Source organism: Curcuma longa, unplaced genomic scaffold, assembly GCF_044706935.1.
Source record: "Curcuma longa cultivar G26 ecotype Majalengka, Jawa Barat unplaced genomic scaffold, ITB_CL_G26_1.1 contig_21749, whole genome shotgun sequence".
Lineage (NCBI taxonomy): Eukaryota > Viridiplantae > Streptophyta > Magnoliopsida > Zingiberales > Zingiberaceae > Curcuma > Curcuma longa.
This window is the reverse complement of record NW_027431725.1, coordinates 1-21,081: the sequence shown is the minus strand read 5'-3', so window position 1 is coordinate 21,081 and position 21,081 is coordinate 1. Positions and strand designations below refer to the sequence as shown.

The 21,081-nt window shown below is 38.8% G+C and overlaps 5 protein-coding genes and 1 non-coding gene across 6 annotated transcripts; 4 read left to right on the top strand and 2 right to left on the bottom strand.

Moving 5' to 3' along the window:
* Positions 1 to 623: 623 nt before the first annotated feature.
* LOC141817747 (dirigent protein 22-like) lies at positions 624 to 1,257 on the top strand. Its single transcript, XM_074705379.1, has one exon. It carries the CDS (start codon positions 690 to 692, stop codon positions 1,206 to 1,208), a length of 519 nt encoding a protein of 172 aa, XP_074561480.1. The 5' UTR covers positions 624 to 689; the 3' UTR covers positions 1,209 to 1,257.
* A 473-nt stretch (positions 1,258 to 1,730) lies between these two features.
* On the top strand, positions 1,731 to 1,812 carry TRNAS-CGA (transfer RNA serine (anticodon CGA)). Its single transcript has one exon. It is a non-coding gene; the product is annotated as a tRNA-Ser (tRNA).
* A 73-nt stretch (positions 1,813 to 1,885) lies between these two features.
* On the top strand, positions 1,886 to 4,787 carry LOC141817741 (MICOS complex subunit MIC10-like). The gene is made up of 3 exons (XM_074705374.1): positions 1,886 to 2,098; positions 2,684 to 2,802; positions 4,508 to 4,787. Exons 1-3 carry the CDS (start codon positions 1,942 to 1,944, stop codon positions 4,517 to 4,519), a joined length of 288 nt encoding a protein of 95 aa, XP_074561475.1. The 5' UTR covers positions 1,886 to 1,941; the 3' UTR covers positions 4,520 to 4,787.
* A 912-nt stretch (positions 4,788 to 5,699) lies between these two features.
* LOC141817740 (dirigent protein 22-like) lies at positions 5,700 to 6,268 on the bottom strand. Its single transcript, XM_074705373.1, has one exon. The coding sequence runs from the start codon at positions 6,227 to 6,229 to the stop codon at positions 5,711 to 5,713; it is 519 nt and encodes a 172-aa protein (XP_074561474.1). The 5' UTR covers positions 6,230 to 6,268; the 3' UTR covers positions 5,700 to 5,710.
* Positions 6,269 to 8,369: 2,101 nt separating this feature from the next.
* LOC141817739 (dirigent protein 22-like) lies at positions 8,370 to 9,062 on the bottom strand. Its single transcript, XM_074705372.1, has one exon. It carries the CDS (start codon positions 9,013 to 9,015, stop codon positions 8,491 to 8,493), a length of 525 nt encoding a protein of 174 aa, XP_074561473.1. The 5' UTR covers positions 9,016 to 9,062; the 3' UTR covers positions 8,370 to 8,490.
* A 4,476-nt stretch (positions 9,063 to 13,538) lies between these two features.
* LOC141817738 (dirigent protein 22-like) lies at positions 13,539 to 14,173 on the top strand. The gene has a single exon (XM_074705371.1). It carries the CDS (start codon positions 13,578 to 13,580, stop codon positions 14,094 to 14,096), a length of 519 nt encoding a protein of 172 aa, XP_074561472.1. The 5' UTR covers positions 13,539 to 13,577; the 3' UTR covers positions 14,097 to 14,173.
* The last annotated feature ends 6,908 nt before the right edge of the window (positions 14,174 to 21,081 follow it).

The following is a 21,081-nucleotide window of genomic DNA, read 5'->3' as shown; positions in this document are numbered from 1 at the left end:
ACGCCAAGGACTGGACCTTCCTCCTTGCTTCCTCCTTCGACGCGCAGAGTGGAAGACGTTGCATGTATTCTCCCATTCCCCGGAGCTAGAGGTCGATCGAGAATCTCGCCATGTCGCAGAAAACGACCAAGGGACCTGGTTGTTACCGCGAATACCTTCAGCCGTCCCACAGCAATCGCCCTAGGTAGCCTCCTGATTTTGACTCGGAAAGTCTGTAGGTTTCGTTTGGTAGATCGAAGTCGATTGGGGAAAAAATTGCATCTTTTATTTACTTCTGTTGTAACACAGTAACAGTGTTTTTGAAGGCTGATTATTTGTTCAAAAGAAGGAATTGAAGATCTTACTTATTCAGTTGTCTATATACCGGGCATGCATGAATAATAACTCAATAACTCTTGACCAAATTTATTAATTAATCAAAGACTACGCTGATTCGATCGAGTCAACCTTATATATCCATAACGCGTTGCTCTATCATTATTTCAATGTTATACCGATTACTCAGAGACGGCGTTGACCTGCTACCTTACGCTAACAATTTGAGACGACCTTGTAAACTTCACATCTCCTCTATATAAACAGCCCTGCACTGCAATCTACTTCATCATCTATCGAAAATTAATTTCTTTTTTCACAAGCTTAATTTGCAATTCAATTAGTTACTGCACATCTGCATCCATAACTAATTAATGGCTTCCTCCTCTTTCTTCTTCTTCTTCCTCCTCTTCGCCGCCGCTGCTGCTTCCCCCAATCCCAACGGCTACATGCACCTGCGCTTCTACAACCACGAGAGGATCCTTGGTTCAGGCTCCGACGCCACCGTCGTCTACGCAGTCGAGCGCACCAGCTCCACCTCCGGCGCCGGATTTGGCAATGTCATCGTCTACGACAACCTTCTCCGAGCCGGGGTCGAGCCCGACTCGCCTATCATTGGTCGGAATCAGGGCATGGGAGTCGGGTCGAGCTTGGCCGAGAACTCCGGCCTCACCAACTTCCAGTTGGTGTTCACCGCCGGCAAGTACAACGGCAGCTCCCTCGCCCTGCAGGGGTTGTTCCCGGTGGCTCCGCTGGGGACGGTGTTCGAACGGGCGATCATCGGCGGCACCGGAAAGTTCCGGCTGGCCAGAGGCTACCTCTTGACGACGGAAGTTCATGCCACCAACACAACCCTCACCGGACAGCTCGACGCTTACATCACCTTTCGCTAATGAGTAATTGACATATGTTTAATTAATTATTACTTATAGTACCATGTAATTAGACGATACTTAACAGTATATTAATTCTTTGATCTCTTTATTTGTAATGTAATACAATAAAAATTCATTTTCAGTCAAGTAATTAATATATTGATCTTTTTGAATTTAATATCGATCTCTTGTAAAAATATTTAGTCAAGCGAGTATTACTTAGTGATATGTATTTAATAAAATTAAGATTGAGTTTATAATCTAAAATATTTAAAAGTTTGTTCCGAAGAATCCAGAAGTAAACTCCATATAATTGATTTCCAGTAAACTCATAGTTGGGGTTGAGAAAAGGTTAAGAAAATGTAAATGTAAATGGAGTGTTGGGTGAATATGAGGTTGAGTTGTATTTTGGATGTCATATAATTGATTTCCAATAACTAAGACAATATGATTTGGTGTTAAAGATTATATGTTTATAAAGTGCGAGTTCATAAATAATATATCAATCAGTAAAATAAAGAATCACAATTCGTAGGCAATGTCGATATGTCCGAGTGGTTAAGGAGACAGACTCGAAATCTGTTGGGCTCTGCCTGCGCAGGTTCGAATCCTGCTGTCGACGTCATGTTTTGTTTTTTCTCTTTAGCCCTAATTTTTTTGCTTTAAAAATTATCCTTCCTGTTTTGAGGATTTGGATTCGGATTTATAATTTCTGGAGACCCGTCTTCTCTTTCTTCCGGTTCTGGTAGTCATGGCGGAAGAGGCCACTGACGGCGGCGTCAATAAGGCTGCGCCACCAATTCCGCGCTACGATTTGGACCCCAAGTTGGACGCATGCCTAGACCTCTCTATCCGCCGTCTCCTTTACTCCTCCCTCGCCGGTGCCTCTGCTGCCGTCCTCTTCTTCAGTGAGCTTTAATATTTTTTTTTAGATTTTATGTTTAGATGATACTGCCACTCGATTGAAGTTTTGGACGTTCCGGTGTCTTCAGATCTCTAACTTGGAATGACGTTATATTGACACTGGCTCACTTTAAAAAATGTGAAATACACCCATTTGATTAGAAATTAGGGTTTCAGCGGATTGGACTTTGACTCAATCAGTACCATTGCCTATAGAAGTAAATGATTAATTGAAAGAAATAATTTATAAAAAATGGGTTTTGTGTTAATCTTGATGGCATCAAATTAATCTGTATGCTAGTAAATTCTTAGTTTTACGGCTTATTGGTCCTGGTCAGCTGACTTGGTATTTTTTGTTGAATGTCTCCGAAGAGATGGATAAGATTTAGTTTTCCAAAATAAAGACATTCTAAAATATTTTGAAAAACAACTTTTTTGGTTGAAACATCCAGCACTTTTATGCTTGATGAATTTGGATATACTGCATTGAAAAATTTTAGGTCAACTAGGAAACCAGATTCATTTTGGTTATTTAATAATACTGATATTTTGCTATTTTTGCTTTTATCCAATTTTCCTTATTGCATAAGGGAGTCGAACTACAAGATGGGCAACGGTCGCTTTTGGTGCTGGTGCAGGAGTTGGATCAGCATATACTGAATGCTCGTACATTCTCGATGGTTATTTGCCAAAATGGCCGTCTTATAAGGTTGCATCTATTTCTTCCTTCTCAAGTGATATTTTTAACTTTTACCCATGTGTTTACCCACCTTTTCTGAAATCATATATCTCTGTTTGCCTGGTTTCCTTTTGTTGAATATATATCTTAATAAGGATGTTGCTTTCTGATCCATAGCTGAATAAATTCAGCAAACGGTTTTTTTTTTTTTTGGCTTTTGTTGTATATACACTCTTTGCTTTTGCTTTGTTTGTTGGACTTAAATTTTACATCTCAGAATTTTTGACACTATCTTAGAATAGCTCTTAGAGCCTAACAAAGCTTTCCATTATTTACATCTGGGCTTGCTACTATTCTTGACGGTGCTGGAAGTAATCTTACAATGTGAAGTAAAATGTTTGCAAGGAGGTGGACTTTGCACGTATGATTGGCTTAGGAACTATCGTTTTTTACTTTCTTCTCCCTGTCCTTGATTTTAGAATATGTCATGTGCTAGATTCTCTGGAATTAAGGATACTTCAACTTCCAATAACAAATTACAAGATGCATCAATATCTCAATATAAGTAGAACGAAATAGCAATTTATCATCAATCAATTTAGTTTCATCCACTCTTTTTTTTTTGGTTGATTGTTCCTTCAATCAGCCTCAGAAAAACTTGGCCTTGATGCATTCTCCATTTTATATGATCCTTCAATTTTTCCATGAACTCATCGATACACAATCACTGAGTTACAAAAAAAAACTGGTATAAGTAGTATTCTATGATGGAAACACTTGCATGAGCACTAAGTGAACAGAATTAGTCAACAGTTTCTCTGCCTGTGGATTGTGGAAGTAACTGGGCAAGGAGCTAATGCAGAACACACTAGTAGGTTTTGTAACTTATCATCCTGTATGGTTGAACACAATGGGAACTGAATTTGTCGACTATGGGCTTTACAGATTATTTGTTATTAGACCTGAGACAACATCCTGTTTTCCCCTCTAGGATTAAGGGTTTAAAAGCAGGCAATAATGCTGAGATTTGCTCAATTACGCCAGAATCACGGTTGATTCCACCTGGTTTTGTTTCTTTTTTTGTGAATCTGTGATCCAGACCATCTGATCAATGTAACATCTGTCAAATGTTGCATATGGGAAAAAGTAGTTAGTAGCTAGAGATAGCAAGAGAATATCTGTCAAGTTGGTGCACATATGAAAGTGTAGTTAGTACATTCATTTAATCTCGCCAGTAACAAAGTTATGAACATTTGAATATGGCTGTTTAAGTCAAATTTGTGATTATGTGCATTTCTTATTTTAGTCGCACTTAATGTATTTCATTATATATTAACTTTGAGATATTGAGTTTCGCTCTAGGCTATGCTATGTCTATGTTCCGGATGAGTATATATGGCTTCTTTTTGTTCGTCTGCAGCGGTAAGTTATGGTCTTCTTTTTATAACCTGAATCCCACATCATGGATTATCTTCTTTGAGAATTGACTTTGTGTAGAAAAGAGCATGGTTTTTTGATGTACACATCCAATATTACGAATGGATCGGTCAAAGAACTTCAAATAAGAAGATTTGATTTCTATATCATTATTATAACCACTCAAATGAAGAAACTTTGCTCTCAATATCCTTGATTCAATGCTAGTCCATTTGGTTTGGTTCTCCCATAATGTGCGATGACTGTGCTTCATTTGGATTTTCGCCGTTCTAATTCCCTGATACTTGTTTCCTGACAGGTTGAAAAGTAAAGATCGAGCCAGTTAGCGAAGATCTTTGTTCAAGGAATTTTTCAACATAAATTGTTTTTCTAGCTTTATTATCATGGCCGTCGCACTTGTGCTTGACGAATGATTCGACATAAGTTGGTTTGTACTGTTGCATTTTGCAGATTAAAGCTTCCTGCTGCTTTTGTGGCAGCGATGCTTTGTTCGTTTGAATAATCTATATTGCATATTGATGCTTAAACAAATATATTTCCTCAGTGAGCTTATTATGAAAGGTTTTTCTTTATCGAAATGTATTGATATGATTATTCTGTGTTTTGAGGTGCATTCATCACTTAAGAATACTACATATTAATTCTCAGCGACAATATTTTGTAAAATTATCTTCCATTTCAAGTTCTTTGAATCAGTTTGCAGCATCAATTCAATTTGAGGTGATTACCAGAACAAGGCCATCACTCAGTAGCTGGTTTAGATAAAATAATTAGTGTGGAAACAACACTATTTGATCGATGTTTCTCTTTTAAAATCTTTTTTTTTTTTTAAACAGCATTCAATGAATGAGTAGAAGGGAGAGGAAAGAAGAGAGTATAATGACATTAAACTGGACTAAGTTAATGCAAATTAAATGCTACAATTTAAAGATTGGCACCTACATGAATCTTTGTGATTTCTTGGTCTAAAAGGCTCAAATAGAAAAAGTCAAACCCTACTGTGCTGCCTGAGATTTAAAGTATATTTTTTTATTCATATACACACGTATATTCTCCTTCTTCCTTTCTTCTCAAACATCAAAATAACAAAATATGTTGACTAAACCTAGCATATATATATAATTCTGTAAAGTCTTTCCCTTGACTAATTATTTATACTTCAACTGTTTTGTATAGTTCTGTAAAGTCTTTCCCATAACTAAGTTATACTTTAACTGCCTGCTTTGTTTCATCTGACCTCTCTTACTTGAACCTTTTCGCCATTTCTTTGAAATGTGTATATATATATATATACACTACAGACACGGTATTCGTCAAGTACTGGATGCGTATAATTAATATAAGAACTAATATTCTCCTTCGTACAAATATAGATGATTAATGATGGATTTTTGATACATCAATTTATTTCAATCGGTACTGGTACATATTATATTAATGCTGGGAAAAGGTTTAATAAGCATATTAATTATCTATTAATTATGGTACGATAAATGATTAATTAAAACTTGATGTAGGCGTCGAGCTGTCCGGTGAGTGTTTGCGGCGTCATGAGGATTTCCTTGCTGTGAAGGTACCCTCGAGCCCCTCGGAACCGTCCCGTGCCGCCGACGATCGCTCGCTCCGACACCGTCTCCAGCAACGGCTGCGCTATGAATATGCCCTGGATGTCCAGCGAGCTGCCGTTGTACTTGCCTCCGGTGAACACCATGGTGAACACCGTGAACCCCGAGGCGCCGGACCTGTCCGCGCCGATGCCGAGGCCTTGCGAGTGGCCGATGATGGGCGCTCGCAGGTCAGTCGTCTCCCGGAGGGCGTTGTCGTAGGCGACGATGTTCCCGAAGCCGGTGGCCAGGCCGGAGTTGTCGGCGTTCACCGACAGCACCACCGTGGCGTTGGGCGTGCCCATGGTTCTCTCGTGCTGGAAGAAGCGCAGGTGGAGGTAGTTCTCCGGAGATGCGGCCGCCGCTAAGACAAGCAAAAAGTAGCAGTAGAAGAAGAAGAATGTGGACGATGCCATTGCAACTAATTAATGGCAGAAGCTGGCTAGCTAATTAAGGATTAATGGGTGAGGATTAAGGGATCGCAATACAATTAATTAAGTGAAGCTTGCTTGTGTGGTGTATGTTGTGTTGTGGTGATGGGTTTATATAGAATACAAGGACGAAGGTGAAGGTGAGGAGCTAGCTGCATGTGCCATGCATTATAGCTCAATAAATTAGCACGTAATATTAATTAAAAGCCCAAGAGCGGGTCGCATAGGTAATTAGCTGCTCCATCAGCAAAGACCAAGAGCCGGTCGCATTGTTTAAGTGGCAAGTATTGTATTCTTTGTATTTATTCTTGGGTATGACATACATATACATATACATACTGGGAAAATGGAAATTAATTATGTATTAATTACTCACATAGAAAAAGTCGTATTGTGTTGTGTATTATTATAATCGAATAGTTTATTTGATTAATATTTTGGCACTGAAAAGTATGTGTTTGACTTTGATTTTAATATAAAATGGTTGTTAAAGAATTCTTATGATAAAGTCAATCCTTGAATGATTAGAATTCTTGTTATGACATAGTTGTTTTTTAACCTTATTTTAATACTATACCTTGAATTTTACTAGTTCTTCAAGAATATCTTCTCAAGTTATTAGAATTTGTCAAGCAATAATTAACAACTCGAGTTTGCATCAGCTACCGAAATGTTGATTTAAATTAATTAGTTTCAGTCTAGTTGGCTATATATAATTTTAAAAGGAAAATTTGACTAAGATCCACTAGTATGATCTTTATTTCTCATCAAAGACACTAAATATCGTTTCAAATATCTTGCAGTCAGTTTCAGTTATATTATTACGCATAAAACATTTATTTTATTTTAAAGATTATTATGTTTCTATCTTGAATAAGAATTAAGATGTATATAGACACACGGCTTATATTTAACCCTCAGAGAGTCAGAGTCGTGCAGAATATAATAAAACTTTCTCAAAGCAAGCGATATATAATTAAACCAGTCAAACTCGAAAAACTTTGAGGGCAAGATTTTTTTTTTCTTTCCATTTTTTAAAAATTAATTCTTATGCAGAATATACGCTCTTGTTTCAGAGGAATTGCGTAATGTATAAAAAATAAAAGTAACCCACAAAGAAAAAAGCTCAGCAGTTCTAACATTCAAACATGCAAATTAGATTGACTTTTGAAAAATTATGTATTGGTAAAACCTGAGAAAAACTATAGTAAGATCCAAGAAAATATAGAATTCTTTTGGAGCTTTAATTTAATTTATTGAGTCCAATGATATACATCTTACAGGATTATAAAATATGGTATATCTTGATTTTCATGGCAAGTGTTTGAGGATTGACTTTGAACATATCTTTTAATTGATCAATAACGGATTCAAGCAAAATAAATAAGATGTAAACAAAGTACATAAATAATTTGCCGCATTATATTAAATAAAAATCTTCTTCCATTCAAACAAGAAAAGGTTTGGCTTTCTCAATTATACAATGAAACAAGACGTACGCCTGAGTAATGGTTTAGAACTGAAGCAGACATTTCAGCTATAATTAACTAATCAATACACGCAATCTTAACCACTGCATTTGACTTTTGATTTACTCGATTAATTACGTACTTTCCACATGATCCGCACTTTAAATACAGCTAATTAATTAATAAATGATGTGGTTAATTTGACATTAAATTACGTTCTGCATATCCCAGTCTTTGATGCATCAGTGAGACTGGTCGATCTTACAGTGTAATTTGCTTGCTCTTTTGCATGCCTTCAACTACGTGGTTGATCATGACTTTTGCATAGTTAATGTCCATTAATAACTCCATATAAACCCACTATATATCGCCCACTAGTTAATTCTTAACTCCATATAAACCGTCCATTAATAACTCCATTAAATACATTAATTATTGCCTCCCCATCGATAGTAAGTACATGTGTTCTTGTATTCGTAATGATGATGTTGTGCTCTTTATTTTAATGTAATTTGTCCTCTTAATTAGAAACTCGTAATGATATATAGTTGTGAGGAGGAGGAGATTAAAACCAGGAACCGGGTTATTTAATTCCTAATTAAGACAAAAGATATGAATTGTATTGCATGTATAGTATCGAATTAATAATATTGCAGAATATCGATGGAATAACCATCAATTTATTGGGGTACATCACACAGCATATGATTATTAAGACATATATATGTATATAATTATCTATTAATTAATCATTATAGTAGTAGATTAAATGATTAATTAAAACTTGATGTAGGCGTCGAGCTGTCCGGTGAGTGTTTCCGGCGTCAAGAGGATTTCCTTGCTGAGAAGGTAGCCTCGAGCCCCTCGGAACCGTCCCGTGCCGCCGACGATCGCTCGCTCCGACACCGTCTCCAGCAACGGCTGCGCTATGAATATGCCTTGGATGGCCAGCGAGCTGCCGTTGTACTTGCCGCCGGTGAACACCATGGTGAACGCCGTGAACCCCGAGGCGCCGGACCTGTCCGCGCCGATGCCGAGGCCTTGCGAGTGGCCGATGATGGGCGCTCGCAGGTCGGTCGTCTCCCGGAGCACGTTGTCGTAGGCGACGATGTTCCCGAAGCCGGTGGCCAGACCGGAGTTGTCGGCGTTCACCGACAGCACCACCGTGGCGTTGCGGGTGCCCTGGAGTCTCTCGTGCTGGAAGAAGCGCAGGTGGTGGTAGTTCTCCTCAGATGCCACTGCCGATAAGACAAGCAAAAAGTAGCAGAAGAAGAAGAAGAAGAAGAATGTGGACGATGCCATTGAAGCTAGCTAATTGATTAAGAATCGAAAGAAGAAGAATGTGGTGTGTGTATGTATTAATTTGTTTGGTGCAATTAAATTGTAGAGGGGTGATGGGTTTATATAGAAGATGGATATACATGATGAGAAGCTGCATGTGCCATGCATAACCTCAATTAATTAGCATGTACGTAATTAATTAATATAATAGCCATGCAGGAGCGGGTCGCATAGGTAATTAGATGCTCCATCAGCAAAGACCACGATGCGGTCGCACTGTTTAACTTGCAAGCATTGTATTATTCTTTTTTAATCTATTTCCTTAATTATATTTTTAATTTCTTGGATAATATATTTCATTATATCATAATACTCAAAATGAGGTTAAGCTTCCAATTGGCGTACGTTCTGTCCAGCATACTGGCAAACTGGAAATTAATTATATATTATTCACATCTCCGTAGAAAAAAAGTGGGATTAGTTATGTTGTGTATTATTGTAATCGTAGACTTTATCTGATTATTATTTTAGTGCTGAAAAGTATACGCTTGACTTAGATTTTATAATAAAAATTAATGGCTGCTAAAGAATTCTTATTAAAAGTCAATCGTCGAATATATTGACCATCATATCGATCGATATCCATATGCGCTTTCACCTTTCAAATTAAGCAATATATCACTAAGTTTAGGAGATTGAACAAAAGAAACAAAGAAAGAAGGTTTCAGCAAATTATAGCAATTAAGAAATTTAGTTTTGCTTACATTGTTAGTAAAGATCGGGACCTTTTTTTTTTTTAAACAAAAGAGTATTTACTTAAAGATACGCATGAAAGAATATTAGTTCGTGTTATTAATTAATGTTGATCCAATTGATCTCTGATTAAATTTGATCAGGTTGATTAAATTCGAGTTGACTTGAGTTGAATTTTAATATTTGATCAATACGTTAATTGGATGTCAGGTATGTTAAAATTAATATTAGTTAGTTGGGCAAAGAGTACAAGTGGATTATGATTGATTGGATACTTAGCGATCAGAATTATTCAATAAGAAATTGACAAGAGTAAAGTCCAAGTGAATCATGATTGATTAGACACTTGGTGATCAGAGATGACGGAAGCCCAAGCGGATCATGGAAGACTAGACAATTGACATGAGAAGCGAAGTTTAAGTAAATCATGGATGATCAAATGCTTGACATGTTGATGCAAATTCTAACAAGTCATGAAAGATCAAATGTTAGGTGGCAACGATAAATCCTAACAGCTAAAATTGACTGATACTAACCAATGAAAAGTCTTGACAAATCAAGTTTGACTAAAATATTGAGCAAAGAAAGTTCTAATAGGTTGAGGTCAATCGGATACTAGACAAGATAAGAATACAATTTTTAGTAAGGTTGAAACTGAAGTATCAATCGATTGATAAGGTGTATCGATCTACTAATGGACTCTAAATCCAAAAATTAAGATTTGAGGTGTTTTTAGGATTTGTTACAGTAATTTTGAAGTTTGCTATAGTAATTTTGAGGTTTATTATAGTAATTAGGATTTGTTATAGTGTTAGTCGATTATTATTGTAGCAAGTAGAAAATTAATTAGAAAACTCAGTTGTTTGTAATCAGTCGACTGATGGAGTATATCAGTTGCTCAGAACTTGACTATGAGATTCTATTAATTATGTAACAATTGATTGATGATAATGAACAACCAATTGATGTAATTGTTCAGAACTCAACTGATTAAGTAATAATTGACTGATGGTAATGGGTAGTCGAATGATGTCATTGTTCAAGCAAATAGAATGTTCAGAACTCGAGTACAAGATTCGATTGATTAGAGACAATAGCCGACTGAATTAATGGGTAGTCGACTGATGCTGAGGTGGATAGAGTCATTGAGCTGACGGGTTAGAGCAAAGTTTGAATCTACACTTGATTAATCAACTGGTGGGTAAGATTAGTCCACTAGTAGGTGAAAATCAACCCAAACAAGAACCCTATGAAAGAAGGTTTTGAGGTGTTTTGAAGTAGTCGGTTGTTAAGGGGTTAGAGACGAAGTGTTACTACATTTTCTACCATCAAGAGGCTAGTCCAAGCAATAACAAAAAATTCTCAATTAAAATTATTTTTTACTTTCATTTGTATTTGCATCTTTAATTTTTTGTTATGTTATCTTGTAAGAGACTTCTCCTATTAGAGAAGGAGAATGTTTAGTGATGATAATATTGGACTAGATTTTGGAGTAGACTCCTTGGGATGTGGTGAACCAAGTAAGATCTTGATATTGTGCATGTGTTGTCGAATTTGCTTGAAGTTTCCATTGCAAATTCAATTGACATGTAGAGGAGTTATTCATCCCCTCTAATTCACACGGGTCCTAACAATTAATTATAAAGAAATTGATACATCTAAATAATCTTGTAATATAATAGATAGTTGCTTCGTGGGTGATGTGTCCATATGTTTTTTTCCAACATTATTTCAATAACTTGACTTTTACTAGTTCTTCCTACAATATTAATTAAGCACTCATGTATCTGTTCTGAAGTTATTAGAATTTGTCAAGCCATAATTAACAACTCGAGTTTACATTATCGACTAGAAATGTTGATTTAAATTAATTAATTGCAGTCTAGTTGATTAATTTGAAAGAATCAAATTAACAAAATTGACTAAGATCTATATTGAATATAACTATAATTTCGTCGCTATCTTTATCTTGAACTATCTCTCCATTCTATATCTATATATCTCTCCAAAATAAAATTTTAAAAAAAAAATAGGATAAAAAAATTGTATATATATATATATATATATATATATATAGTAACGAGGTTGAAAAGGGATTAAAAACACTAGAAAGGCATTATAGTTACAAGGCATTACTCTTCAATTATGAGCTTCTACCTTCAATCTCATCATCTCAATTCCACTTACGGATGCACATATATATTTCTTAGAAGAATTTGTATTATTTCTTAAGATTCAAATTAGAAATAAAAAAAATCTACATCTAATTTATATTGAAAGTCACAATAAAAACAAGGTTGGGACTTTGGGACTTTTAATTTTGAATAGTTAGCACTAAAAGTAATTTGGATAGAAGACAATGAAAAATAATTATAGAGGTGATAAAAAAAAATTATTTAATGTTATCATTCAATTAGCATGTCATAATTAACAAAGCTATTATTATAATTTTTTAATGATAATTTTTAAATTTACCCATATTTAAAAAACATATTTTTTAGAATTATGCTTGGATATACACTGCGGGCCTTAATTAAACTTGAGTATACATATAATATATATATGCATATAGACTTTTTGTTTGTTTAATTATATTAATAGATCTTACAATATTTGCACTCCACGTGCATGATCCATTATGAAATCTTTCAAATGTGATGGTACATATATCATCCGTGATCGGTATGTCAACTAATGATCGAGGGATTGACTTTGACCATAAGAGTCCGGTCTCTGGACGATGTAAATTAATGATAATGTACAACTAACTAGCTAGACAATCCAGATAACTGCTGCTAAAATAATGATCAATATTAATGGTTTCAAAGGCAAAGAACAAGGTAAAAGTCAGCGCATAGAACAAACCACTCTTTCGCATCTTCCATTCAAACAAGAAATTGGAAGGGTTGATTTTTATTTTTTTATTATTATGTAACAAGAGACATCAGCATTGATTTAACACTTGAGCAGACATTAATTATTAAAATTAAAAAAAAATTAGTAGACGTAATCTTTTTAACAACTAATTACTACATAATTATATAGATTATAGTTCAATATATATAATTAATTCCTACATAATTATATATTCAATAGATTTTAAATATAAATTTGCTCATGTATATATGCATCCATCCTATTATCGAAGAAAGGAAAATACATTAGCATCGTTGACTCCAACCCTCCACAAATCGATGTGAAAATTGTGCTTAATTATCTATTGATAAATTCTAATATCTTTAGAAGATATATATATATATATATAGAAGGAAGATTTTTTTTGCTTCTCAATTCGTAGTTGCTTTGAAAGGTGAAAGGATATGATCTTGATTCTTGATATATAGAAATGGTCAATCGATTCAAGGATTGACTTTATCATAAGAATTCGTCAGCAACCATTTTATATTATCTAAGTCAAGAAGCATATATATATAATTTTCAGCGTCAAAATAATAATCAGATAAAGTATTCGATTATATTATAATAATACACAACACCATACGACTTTTTCTATGAACGCTAGCTACTTGGAACCTTAACCTCATTTTAATCAAGTATTATGATAACTTGCTGCTTGACGTGGCTGCATGCTTTGTAGAATACCATGAATATATTTACACACACACATTAAACAGTGAGACCGGCGCCTCTTGGTCCTCATCATTCATTTCCTACCTTCACCTTCGTCCTTGTATTCTATATAAACCCATCACCACAACACAACATACACCACACAAGCAAGCTTCACTTAATTAATTGTATTGCGATCCCTTAATCCTCACCCATTAATCCTTAATTAGCTAGCCAGCTTCTGCCATTAATTAGTTGCAATGGCATCGTCCACATTCTTCTTCTTCTACTGCTACTTTTTGCTTGTCTTAGCGGCGGCCGCATCTCCGGAGAACTACCTCCACCTGCGCTTCTTCCAGCACGAGAGAACCATGGGCACGCCCAACGCCACGGTGGTGCTGTCGGTGAACGCCGACAACTCCGGCCTGGCCACCGGCTTCGGGAACATCGTCGCCTACGACAACGCCCTCCGGGAGACGACTGACCTGCGAGCGCCCATCATCGGCCACTCGCAAGGCCTCGGCATCGGCGCGGACAGGTCCGGCGCCTCGGGGTTCACGGTGTTCACCATGGTGTTCACCGGCGGCAAGTACAACGGCAGCTCGCTGGACATCCAGGGCATATTCATAGCGCAGCCGTTGCTGGAGACGGTGTCGGAGCGAGCGATCGTCGGCGGCACGGGACGGTTCCGAGGGGCTCGAGGGTACCTTCACAGCAAGGAAATCCTCTTGACGCCGCAAACACTCACCGGACAGCTCGACGCCTACATCAAGTTTTAATTAATCATTTATCATACCATCATTAATGGATAATTAATATGCTTATATATTAATAGTTGTTATTCGCGTTATTTTGTTCCCAGCATTAATATAATATGTACCAGTACCGATCGAAATAAATTGATGGATCAAAAATCCATCATTGGTAATTATCTATATTTAATTTACACGAAGGATCATTACATTTTTGTTAGATCCGGTAGCTCCGGAAGTACGCAAACTGATATGTATCGTCGAGGCTAGTGTTAGACACTATCTCCGTAAACGATATTGCTCCGCTACTGGTGCTAACGGATAGCAGCAACTCGTTCCCAAGATACAACGACGATCGCCTCGGAATAGTAGCACTCCAAATTCCGAGACCGACGAACTTGCTCGTAGGCTTTTTGGACTCCGAATGCACTAGATGGATGAATGCACAAGGAAGGCTTGAATCGATGAATTCGATGAGTTTTCCACCATCTGGAGAGTTCTATTTATACTAATCAAAGGGGTTTGAAGAGAGGATGTGTTCTTTGGGCTGGATCGATCTGGATCGTCCAATTTGAAGGGTTGTAACCCTTCACACAGCCCACTCGAATCTCATCCATCAGATCTGAGGGACACAACCCTCAGATCTAGCTTATTACCATCAGCCATCGGATCTGGATCCATTCACTCCGACGCTTCAGATCAAGTCTCTTCCCAAGCGGTCTGATCGTGACTCTTCGCGATCCACCGCTCCAGATCGCATCACAAGCGATCCATCACACCTCTTTGATCGACGGTTGCCATCTGCCTGCCCAATCAACAACACAGTCACCTCTACTTGCCCACGCGGATGCCACACAGGCAATGCCACGTCACATGCGCGCCTGACACGTCACCCGAGTGCCACGCAGGCACTGCAATGTTACCCGGAGCAATAAATTAAGCTCCTCAATGCTCCTCGCGACGACGCGTACGTGCGAAGTGCAAAGTGCGCCTACAAAGCGCCCATTGCGCACATGCGCACGTGCGCACGTGGCGGGTGGCGAGCTCACAGGTGCGAGCACCAGCTCGCCCATGGATAGAGAGTACCTGTGCTTCTTGTGTTAACTTCATTAACACAGCAACACATATAAGGAAACATTAGCTATCGCCGGTTAGCAATGTGGGACTAAAATCCCATCTTTCCCTTAATATTATTTTGGACACCACTTTAGCCAATTAATTTCTCATTCACCCATAATCGGTTTTGAGCAAATTAATAGTCTAGATTTATCTACGCGAAACGTAGATTTCGATTTTGAAGTCATATCAGACTTTCAACGATCGATGGCACTTTAATTTTGCCTTGCAAAATCATATCCAACAATCCCCCACATGAATGGAAATTAATGCAATGTATGTATGCATGCTGACACTTTACAAGAGTCCAATCGATAAGTCACTGCATCAGGAGAGGTAGCTTGTGGCTTTGAACCTTCCGTAGTGGAATGCTATCGAGTATACTAGGCTGCGCAGTGAACGTGATGTCTTGAACTGCTCAGCTGTTGGTGTATACTAAGACAATAACATCCACACAGAGACCTATCTCACCTACTTTAGGTTCTCATGGTTGGTTCCGTTTCGGCCATGGACACCATCTTGGATTCATGAGTGTTTCATTGAAGCGGCCTGTCTTCACACTCACATAGGTGACACTTCTATCAAGAGTATCCTACCATACTCCACCTTATAAGGTATAGAAGTCATTAAAAGCATAAGCTTAACCTCACTACATGTGGTAGGACAGCACAAATTCATCCTAGGATTGGGATAGAGATAAAATATCTCATGTGCTGTAACACAACTTCTGTAACTTCGTTATCCCATTGAACCAAGATCTTGGGATCTCCAGTCAACAAGGTTGGGTTACCGCTACAGTCGTTTTCAGTTGTAGATTTTTAATCCCATTCCTCTTGATGAGCAGTATACTTGATCTCGACTTAGTCCCTTCGTTAGGGGATCTGCCAAATTATCTTTGGATTTGACATAGTCGATTGCAATCACTCCGTTCGAGATCAACTGCCTAATGGTATTGTGTCGACGACGTATATGTCGTGACTTACCATTATACATACTACTCTGTGCTCTTCCAATCGCCGATTGACTATCACAGTGGATCAGTACGGCAGACACAGGTTTCGTCCAGCTCGGAATATCTTCCAAGAAATTCCGCAGCCATTCAGCTTCCTCAGCTGCTTTGTCTAGTGCTATAAACTCGGATTCCATAGTTGACCGAGCAATGCACGTCTGCTTAGTGGATTTCCAAGATACTGCTCCCCCACCGATCGTGAATACATATCCACTAGTGGATTTGGAGTCTTTTGTATCCGATATCCAATTAGCATCACAATATCCTTCTAACACAGCGGGATATTTTCCATAATGTAATCCATAGTTCATAGTATATTTCAAATACCTAAGAACTCGCATTAATGCTTTCCAATGGGTATCGTTTGGATTACTCGTAAAACGACTTAGCTTGTTGACCGCACAGGCAATATCCGGACGTGTGCAGTTTGTGAGATACATCAAACTGCCTATTATCCGAGAATATTCCAACTGCGATATGGGTTCACCATGGTTTTTCGCTAAGTGTTGACTTAGATCCATAGGTGTTTTTACTGTAGAGAGATCATTCGCATTGAACCTTTTCAATACTGACTCTACATAATGGGATTGTGTCAAAACTATCCCATCAGATGTCCTGAGAATTTTAATTCCCAATATAACATCTGCTTGACCCATATCTTTCATATCGAAATTCTTGGTCAACATTTTCTTTGTAGTCATGATTACATCATGATTACTACCCATTATTAGCATGTCGTCTACGTATAGACACACGATTACATATCCTTCAGGTGTGTTTTTGACATAAATGCATTTGTCACATTCATTTATTCTGAATTCGTTTGACAGCATTACTTTGTCAAATTTTTCGTGCCATTGTTTAGGCGCTTGCTTAAGTCCGTACAATGACTTAACAAGTCGACACACCTTCTTCTCATTTCCTGGAGCCACAAACCCCTCGGGTTGCTCCATATAAATTTCTTCTTCCAACTCACCATTTAAGAATGCAGTCTTAACATCCATTTGATGTATTTCAAGGTCATACAGTGCTGCAATGGCTATTAGCACTCGTATGGACGTAATCCTTGTCACTGGTGAGTAGGTATCGAAGTAATCAAGGCCTTCCTCTTGCTTGTACCCCTTGGCTACAAGTCTGGCCTTATACTTGTCAATCGATCCATCAGCTTTATACTTGCGTTTTAGTATCCACTTACAACCTAATGGTTTATTACCAGAAGGAAGGTCTACTAATTCCCAAGTATGATTATTCATGATGGACTCGATTTCACTATTGACAGCTTCTTTCCACATTGGAGCATCGGGACTAGAGAGAGCTTCACTTAATGTTCTTGGGTCCATCTCTGACATAAAAGTCATGAAATCTGGCCCGAACGATTTCTCAACTCTAGCCCGTTTGCTACGACGTGGCTCTTCGCTTTGATCGTCAATAGTTCTTTTATAACAACTAAGTTCGGTAACGTCATTTCCGTTTGAACTTCCGTTGTTATCACTTTCAACGTTTCCCTTCTTATTTGGGAATACGTTCTCAAAGAATATCGCATTCCGAGATTCTATGGTTGTTCCCACATGAATATCAGGAATGTCTGATTTGTGAACTAAGAAACGATATGCACTACTATTATGGGCATATCCGACAAATACCGCATCGAACGTTTTAGGTCCGATCTTTACTTGCTTTGGTTTAGGTACTTCGACCTTTGCCAAGCACCCCCACACTTTCAGGTATTTGTACGATGGCTCGCGGCCTTTCCATAGTTCGTATGGAGTTTTATCACTTTTCTTGTGAGGGATTTTATTGAGAATGTGATTTGCTGATAATATTGCTTCCCCCCACAAGTTCTGAGGTAAGCCTGAATTTATCAACAAGGCATTCATCATCTCCTTTAGTGTCCGATTTTTACGTTCGGCAACACCATTCGATTGAGGTGAGTAAGGCGCCGTTGTTTGATGAATAATGCCAGATTCTGAACAAAATTCATTAAACGGTGCACCATATTCTCCACCTCTATCGCTACGAATTATTTTAATTCGTTTGTCAAGTTGATTTTCAACTTCTGTTTTATAGGTTCTGAACGCCTCTAAGGCTTCGTCTTTACTTCTTAAAAGAAAGACATAACAGAACCTTGTGCAGTCATCGATAAAAGTAATGAAATACTTTTTACCTCCTCTAGTTTGCACGAATTTCAAGTCACATAGATCACTATGTATTAACTCTAGAGGAGTCGTTGACCTTTCCACCGAATGAAAAGGTAGTTTCGTCAATTTAGCTTCCACACACACTTCACATTTGTGTGTTTCGTCAACATTGACGTTCGGTAATAAATTTAATTTGACGAGACGTTTCAGCGTATTATTATTGACATGCCCAAGACGATCATGCCATAAATTGAAACACTCAACAATATAACTGGAAGCTTTTATTTTATTACCATTGAACTCACGGTGTACAGTCATTACAACCATTTTGAACAAATTTTGTTCCAAATATCCCTTACCTACGAAGACACCGTTCTTCGTAAGTACAAAGTTGTTGGACTGGAACACTAGTTTGAATCCGGCTTTAACAAGTGCCGATCCAGAAACTAAATTCTTTCTGATGTCCGGAACATGAAGCACATCAATAAGAGTTAGCTCCTTCCCAGACGTCATCTTCAGAACCACTTTCCCGAGTCCAACAATCGGGGATGTCATGGAATTGCCCATATAGAGCTTTCTTCCATTTATCGGGGTATACTTGGAGAACATATCCTTGTCTGAACAGACGTGACGGGTTGCTCCAGTATCGATCCACCATTGCCTCGGGTTGTCCACCATGTTGGCTTCGAACACGACTGCAGTGAGATCCAGGTCCTCAAGAGAGGTTGCGACGTGGTTCGCTGCATTCTTTGGCCCGCTGGTTGGCTTCTTTGGGCGTCTGCACTCCTTGGACATGTGGCCTGACTTCCCACAGTTGTAGCAGGAGCCCTTGAACTTCTTGACTTGAGCCTTCTTTTTGAACTGCTTCGTCTTCTTGGCGTTCGGCTCAATCAGATTGGACATCTCGTCGATAGTCCGCTTTGTTCCTCTAGAGTCGGATAACTTTCGATTATCCTCCTCTATTCGTAGCCTCAGGATCAGGTCTTCCAGTCCCATCTCCTTTTGCTTATGCTTGAGGTAATTCTTGAAATCCTTCCATGACGGAGGGAGTTTCTCGATTACCGCGGCCACCGCGAATGACTCGTTCAGCTTCATTCCTTCGGCATCCAGATCATGCAGTATTAATTGCATATCTTGGACTTGAGATGCCACGCTCTTGGAATCCACCATCTTGAAATCCAGAAACCGTCCGACGATGAATTTCTTCAGTCCGGCGTTTTCGGTCTTGTATTTCTTCTCAAGTGACTCCCACAGAGATTTTGCCGTCTCCAATGAACAATACACGTTGTACAACGAGTTGTCCAATGCGTTGAGAATATAATTTCGGCATAGGAAATCTCCGTGTGACCACGCATCGCTAGCAGCCTTGCTACCATCTGTAGCGGCTGGCGGGTCTTCACGCAAAAACCGTACGAGGTTTAGCGTTGTCAGGTAGAACAGCATCTTTTGCTGCCATCTCTTGAAGTCGGCTCCGTTGAATTTCTCCGGCTTCTCTCCGTGCGGAATTGATGTCGGCGGCATGGCGGTTGGAATGGCCGTCGGAACGGTCGTCGGAACGGTCGTCGGAACGTCGTTGGTAGCCATATCAGATTGCACTAATATCGTTTACGACTGTTAGATCCGGTAGCTCCGGAAGTACGCAAACTGATATGTATCGTCGAGGCTAGTGTTAGACACTATCTCCGTAAACGATATTGCTCCGCTACTGGTGCTAACGGATAGCAGCAACTCGTTCCCAAGATACAACGACGATCGCCTCGGAATAGTAGCACTCCAAATTCCGAGACCGACGAACTTGCTCGTAGGCTTTTTGGACTCCGAATGCACTAGATGGATGAATGCACAAGGAAGGCTTGAATCGATGAATTCGATGAGATTTCCACCATCTGGAGAGTTCTATTTATACTAATCAAAGGGGTTTGAAGAGAGGATGTGTTCTTTGGGCTGGATCGATCTGGATCGTCCAATTTGAAGGGTTGTAACCCTTCACACAGCCCACTCGAATCTCATCCATCAGATCTGAGGGACACAACCCTCAGATCTAGCTTATTACCATCAGCCATCGGATCTGGATCCATTCACTCCGACGCTTCAGATCAAGTCTCTTCCCAAGCGGTCTGATCGTGACTCTTCGCGATCCACCGCTCCAGATCGCATCACAAGCGATCCATCACACCTCTTTGATCGACGGTTGCCATCTGCCTGCCCAATCAACAACACAGTCACCTCTACTTGCCCACGCGGATGCCACACAGGCAATGCCACGTCACATGCGCGCCCGACACGTCACCCGAGTGCCACGCAGGCACTGCAATGTTACCCGGAGCAATAAATTAAGCTCCTCGCGACGACGCGTACGTGCGAAGTGCAAAGTGCGCCTACAAAGCGCCCATTGCGCACATGCGCACGTGCGCACGTGGCGGGTGGCGGGCTCACAGGTGCGAGCACCAGCTCGCCCATGGATAGAGAGTACCTGTGCTTCTTGTGTTAACTTCATTAACACAGCAACACATATAAGGAAACATTAGCTATCGCCGGTTAGCAATGTGGGACTAAAATCCCATCTTTCCCTTAATATTATTTTGGACACCACTTTAGCCAATTAATTTCTCATTCACCCATAATCGGTTTTGAGCAAATTAATAGTCTAGATTTATCTACGCGAAACGTAGATTTCGATTTTGAAGTCATATCAGACTTTCAACGATCGATGGCACTTTAATTTTGCCTTGCAAAATCATATCCAACA

What these genes read in the sequence shown, in the direction of transcription:
- LOC141817747 (XM_074705379.1), top strand. Translation starts at nt 690, where the DNA reads ATGGCTTCCTCCTCTTTCTTCTTCTTCTTCCTCCTCTTCGCCGCCGCT.
- LOC141817741 (XM_074705374.1), top strand. Translation starts at nt 1,942, where the DNA reads ATGGCGGAAGAGGCCACTGACGGCGGCGTCAATAAGGCTGCGCCACCA. An exon ending in TGCTGCCGTCCTCTTCTTCA is followed by an intron (nt 2,099 to 2,683) that starts GTGAGCTTTAAT and finishes TTATTGCATAAG; the next exon opens with GGAGTCGAACTACAAGATGG.
- LOC141817740 (XM_074705373.1), bottom strand. Translation starts at nt 6,229, where the DNA reads ATGGCATCGTCCACATTCTTCTTCTTCTACTGCTACTTTTTGCTTGTC.
- LOC141817739 (XM_074705372.1), bottom strand. Translation starts at nt 9,015, where the DNA reads ATGGCATCGTCCACATTCTTCTTCTTCTTCTTCTTCTGCTACTTTTTG.
- LOC141817738 (XM_074705371.1), top strand. Translation starts at nt 13,578, where the DNA reads ATGGCATCGTCCACATTCTTCTTCTTCTACTGCTACTTTTTGCTTGTC.